Source organism: Budorcas taxicolor, chromosome 16 (assembly GCF_023091745.1).
Source record: "Budorcas taxicolor isolate Tak-1 chromosome 16, Takin1.1, whole genome shotgun sequence".
NCBI classification, from domain to species: domain Eukaryota; kingdom Metazoa; phylum Chordata; class Mammalia; order Artiodactyla; family Bovidae; genus Budorcas; species Budorcas taxicolor.
The window spans coordinates 38,007,507-38,013,506 of NC_068925.1; the positions used below are offsets into that span (position 1 = coordinate 38,007,507).

The 6,000-nt window shown below is 47.8% G+C and overlaps 1 protein-coding gene across 1 annotated transcript in view; it reads right to left on the reverse strand.

Annotated features, from left to right (window-relative positions):
• SLC19A2 (solute carrier family 19 member 2) overlaps positions 1–2,210 on the reverse strand; it is a 32,730-nt gene extending 30,520 nt beyond the window's left edge. Inside the window, exon 1 of the mRNA XM_052654038.1 lies at positions 2,013–2,210. Within this exon, the coding sequence (XP_052509998.1) occupies positions 2,013–2,210 (198 nt within the window). The remainder of the gene's footprint in view (positions 1–2,012) is intronic.
• Positions 2,211–6,000: the final 3,790 nt, after the last annotated feature.

Consider the following 6,000-nt stretch of genomic DNA (forward strand, 5'->3'; position numbering starts at 1 on the left):
CACTAATCTGCAGCGACAGAAGCATGCTCTGTTTTCGTTACACATTCAGCGAATATTTCCTGGGCCTGGCACCCCTGCTTTATTGCACTACACTGCCCTCCCAACATATTTCATTCGCCCTAGGAAGATTTGTGATAATCAGGGCACATGACGGCACGTCACATAGCAATTCTGCCCAGGGCACTTGTGCCAAAGAGACTGGCTTTCAGATAGCAACACTGGAAGCATGTCCCCCGTACCCCCCGGCCCCCCACCACCGTGCTTCTCTTTCAGGCAAGGTGCAGATCACATGGCAGGGCACATGAAATTTTAATTGTGAACAGCTCAAAAGTAGTTATCATTTCTGCTTCAGAGGTCAGGCCTCAGATTCAGTGTTGTTTGGGGTGTTCTATTAATAGAATCATTCTATTTAAGGAAGTCATGTTCCCTCTTCTAGAATCATTCTGTTCACAGGAGTTGGCCCTTTCCACTGCATTACTGTTTTTAACCAATATTCTATTTCAAACAGGTAATGAGTAACTGTTACAGTTCCTTGTGGAGCAGTCCATAAGACTGAGAAACAAAGCTGAAGTTGGGTAAAAGTTAATGCTACTTGCTAGCTGCAAGGCAATATGAGAAACTCAAATGAAATCCTCAACCCAGGGTTCAAGGCCAGAATTTCAATTCCCTTGTTAAGTGCCCTTGAAAATGGAAGAGCAATGCAACAACAAATTGGAACATAAGTAATTACATCCTGCTCTGACCTGTTATGCAGGGGTATTCAAAAGAGGTGACCAGTAATCACTGTGAAGGGAGTGAGGTTTAAATGGGAGGACTTCACTGGGAGCAACTGGGGCAGGGAGGCAGGGTGAGAGGAGTGGACATTGGAAAAAAGGGACAGCTAACATCTGCACTCAGCTTTCACCCTTTGTGATGTTCTAGAAAGGAATACCAGATCTCAGCTTCCATGCTTTGTAGTATTCAAGGAAGAGGATGCTGAATCTGCTTTATTTGGGTTGTGTGGGAGTAACTTCAATTTAATTCCTTTCCAGTTAAGGTCTTTCTTTTTCAAATAACAGATGCTGAGATTGACATACACTTATGCAGAGTTGAGCACATTTTTTGAAGCACACAATGCACTTCTGAAGTACTTATAAATTCTCCTAGGGAAAATCAGTCAGCAAGAAGTTCTTGATCATGGACTGTGTAATCTCAATTACTCTGAACATCGCGGGCAGAACAGAAGGAGCAAAACTAACATCCGTGAAGCAACAATTCACAATGCACGAAAAACTATAATTAAATGACAACTGTGTGATACCATCTAAATATCTGCTTTTATCACAGAGAGATGGCGGGGGGCGGGGGAAGGGAGTGAGGCGTATCCTTGGACACAGTCTCACCCAATAAAAATCAAGACAAGATGATGGTTCTTGTTCTGTACATTTCTTACTTGAGCACGATCATCCGTCAAGGGTAAACAATGTAAGGAAGGGGAAGAAGGTGCAGGAGGTAGAGGGGAAGGTCCTTTCAGAAAGCAGGAGTCACTCGGCATGTGGCTCCTTACTTTCACGCAGCAAATATTTATTTAAACCTTTACCATGTCCAAAGTACAGCTTGCTGTTTTCGCTTTTCCTCCCAAATATTCTCTCCACTCCTCTCCCCCGCCCGCAAGATGGATCAGGTGGAGCAGAGGGGCTACTGCAACATCAACACATCGCCTGAAGCACACATGCACTGGGGCTCCCAAACGCCGAACCGCGCTCCGAGTCCTTCACCTTTAAGATCTGCCCTTCCAATCCGACCGAGGACAGAAACACAGCGTGAATTAAGGCAGCGCCCAACACGGAGCCGCCTTCCAACTGGGGAAAGTCAGCAATCTCTGTCCAGAACGGCTCCCCGCAGCTCCAGAGACTTTCTTCCTCCGCCTTTCCTCACCTGCGTCCCCTCCGCCCCGCTCTCACCGATTTCCTCACGTCTCGGCCGATCCGCGCCCCGCGCCGGCCAAGCCACCGCCAGCCAGCCGCGCTTACCTCCCTCTCCGTCAGGTTCTTGTCCGGCCCCAGCAGGTAAGGGGTCAGGAAGGGTTCGGACGGCCTGAGGCTGGCGAAGAAGCCGTAGGCACAGAGCAGCGCGGTGGGCAAGAACCAGCACTCGCGTGGGACCCGAGATGTGCGCAGGAGCATGGTGGCCGCCGCCGCCCGCCGGGACACCGGGCCGGGCACCACCATCCGGGGGGCGGGGACACGGCCCCTTCCTTCTTTTCCTTCCTGCCAGCTAGAGTGAAGCTGAAGCGCTGCCCCCAGCGCAGGCACCTGCAATTGTAAGTGGCGCCTCCTCCCGGCAGGGGCAGGCAGTTCTGGGATAGTCGCCTCCCACCGCAGCGCGTCCCAGGCTTTCCCAGCGTCTGGAGCCACACGTGCCGCAGCCCATCAGCAGCGCCGCCGAAAACTAGCCACGCCCTCCGCCACCGCCTCCCTGCCGAGAACCAATCGGAGAGGACGCCTGGCAGTGGCTTCTCTCCCATTGGTCGGTGGCTCACAAGTTGCGAACCCGCGTAGGCGGCGGCGGCGGGCGCGTGACCGCTGACGTCCTCTGGCTCAGGGGCGGAGGACGAGTATGACCCTGGTGAGAACGCGGTGATGAGAGGTCGCTAGTGCATCCGCGGCACTGCATCTCATAGGTCACGAGTGCTCGGAGTGGGTCTCATCCCCAGTTAGCCTCTCATTCTTAACCACGGTCCCTCTTAGAACGTCCGTTCAGATTCTCTTTCCCAGGTGGCCAGCACCAGTCAAAGATTTAACCTTGGGGCGGGGGAATGCTCTGCCTTTCTTCCAGTAGATTTCCGGCTCTTAAACTGTATTCATTTACAGTTAAAAAAAAAAAAAAAAAGAAGCCCGGTGTCTAAGAGGTCTGAGGCTTTGACCAAGAGCCTGAGCAGGAAAAAGCAGACAAAATACTGTGAAAAGAATGAAAGAGCCAGTCACTTAAAGAGAAAGATGTCCTGGAATCCTAATTTGAAAGCGTTTTGGCTTTATTTTGTTACAATTTGTAAGCGGAATACAATGGAAGCAAACAAAGCTGTAAGTATAGTCAGTATTTAAAACATAAGGGGGAAATCCCGAGTCATTATAGCAATCACGAATTATGATCGGTCTCTTTATTTAAAAAACCACAGCAGAGGTCTTGGCATAGCTTTCAAGGGCAAAGCGTGTCAAGAATCCTCAATGCTTTCTTTCATTTCTCTCTCTAAGCCTTTTTCTGCCTGACTCAGCTTGACTGTATCCCAGTCCTCCTACTGCAGACCAGCCGCACCGTTTAAAGCAATTTTCCCTGTGCTGTGTTTACAGAGTAACATTCTACCAGAAGCTCAGAGAAAATATTTTTTAACTGTTTTGCATAATGTGTGTTAGACCTATTTAGCCCAGTTTTTCTCCTGAGTCAGCAAATGACAATTTCTGCAAAAAGAATACTTTTTGCAGTAGCCACAAAAGTAACTCTACTAAATGAAACAATGTACTAGTAAAGGGAAAGGAGTTTTTTTCTAAAACTTCACAAGTGAATGCGCCAAAGTATGTGAGTTGATCGGTTGCTGAAGAAATGCAGTTGTTATACATCTATCAGTCGTGATAGCCGCTGTTTAAGTCACTCAGTCGTGTCCGACTCTTTGTGACTCCATGGTCTGTAGCCTGCCACGCTCCTCAGCCCATGGGATTTTCAAGGCAAGAATACTGAGTGGGTTGCCATTTCCTTCTCCAGGAGATCCTCCCGACCCAGGGATTGAACCCAGGTCTCCCGCATTGTAGGCAGATGCTTTACCTGCTGAGCCACTGGGGAAGTCATACATCTATCAGTGGGTCTCAAAGTGTGGTCCAGGAAGCCCTAGGGAACCTTGCCATCATTCCAGAATTCCACAGGGCCAAACTACTTTTGCAATAATACTAAGATTTTATTTCCTTTTGCACTCTGAAGACTACATGCTGTGTGATGACGTCACTCAGTAGGCCAAGAGAATATGTTTGTATATTTTTCTGTTTAAAAACTTTCCAGATTTAATTCTAATATGGTAACTATCAGCAGGTATACATTTGTGCTCTGTGTTCTAAGTCACTTCAGTCATGACCAACTCTTTGTGACCTTACGGACTGTAGCCCTCCGGCTCTTCTGTCCATGGGATTCCCCAGGCAAGAATACTGGAGTGGGTTGCCATGCCCTCCTCCAGGGGATTCTCCCTACCCAAGGAGGGAGCCCTCCTCTCTTATGTCTCTTATATTAGCAGGCAGCTTCTTTACCACTAGTGCCACCTGGGAAGCCTATCAGTAGGTATAACCCACAAAGTTTAGTCTTTCAGTTCGGTTCAGTCAATCAGTCGTGTCCGATTCTGTGACCCTGTGAACCACAGCACTCCAGGCTCCCCTGTCCATCACCAACCCCCGGAGTTCATCCAGACCCATGTCCATCCAGTCGATGATGCCATCCAACCATCTCATCCTCTGTTGTCCCCTTCTCCACCTGCCCTCAATCTTTCCCAGCATCAGGGTCTTTTCAAATGAGTCAGCTGTTCGAATCAGGTGGCCAAAGTATTGGAGTTTCAGCCTCAACATCAGTCCTTCCAATGAACACCCAGGACTGATCTCCTTTAGGATGGGCTGGTTGGATCTCCTTGCAGTCCAAGAGACTCTCAGGAGTCTTCTCCAACACCACAGTTCAAAAGCATCACTTCTTCAGCTCTCAGCTTTCTTTATAGTCCAACTCTCACATCTATACATGACCACTGGAAGAACCATAGCCTTAACTAGATGGACCTTTGTTGGCAGAGTAATCTCTCTGTTTTTTAATATGCTGTCTAGGTTAGTCTTTAGAAACTTCAGTAATAGGCAACTTCAGGCCAAAAAAGTAAGAACTACATAATACAATTATCTAGTCCCCTGAATTCCAGCCACAGTATCTGCCTTTCATTTTGATTACAGAGGGAACATCAGTGGTCCTCTTGGCAATTGCTTCACATTTACATTCAGTGCTTTAGTAGAAGAGAAAGAAAAACAAATGAGAGGCTTCAGAAGGAGAAGCCCACCTATTAAGAACAGCTTTCCATCCCTTCCCTGAGTCTTGGAGACCTGAGTTGTGTTCATCTATAAATCATTAGTCCTAAAATTTTTCCTTGGTATAAATCACTTAGGCAAATGTTGAGCATTAACAAGTAATTGTTCTTGAATTAGTAGAAACTGTTTCATTATTTTTCTCTAAGAGATCATGACAAAATTGTAAGAATGACCCCCAGCAAGCTGGCCCTTGTATAATCCACACCCCTTTGAGTGGGGGGTGGAACTGGTGAAGTTAACCAGACAATACAACTGTTACCTTGTACGGCCCACCTGAGATTAACCAGGTGGGCCCAGTCTAATCACAGGCACCCTTTAAAAGCAGAGACTTGTCTCCAGTACTTTGGCCACCTCGTGAGAAGAGTTGACTCATTGGAAGACTCTGATGCTGGGAGGGATTGGGGGCAGGAGGAGAAGGGGACAACAGAGGATGAGATGGCTGGATGGCATCACCGACTCGATGGATGTGAGTCTGAGTAAACTCTGGGAGTTGGTGATGGACAGGGAGGCCTGGCGTGCTGCAATTCATGGGGTCGCAAAGAGTCGGACATGACTGAATGACTGAACTGAATTGAACTGTCTCCTGTTTGAAGTAAGAGAAAGATATGCCATGCTGTTTTTGGAGGGGGTTATGTGCCAAGGCACCCTGTGGCAGTTGAGGCTGACTCTTGGCTGACAGCCAGCAAGGAACTGGGGATTTCAGTCCCACAAGCAGGAGGAACTGAATCTGGCTACAAACAAGCCTGAAAATGGATTCTTTCTCTGAGCTTCCAGATGAGAGCCCAGCCAACACTTTAATTTCTTCCTGTCAAGCTTGAAGTAGAGAAACCACCCAAGACCCCTCGAATTCTGATCTACAGAACTGTGAGCTATATTGTTATTTTAATTTTGTTACACTGCTAAATTTGTAGTGATTTGT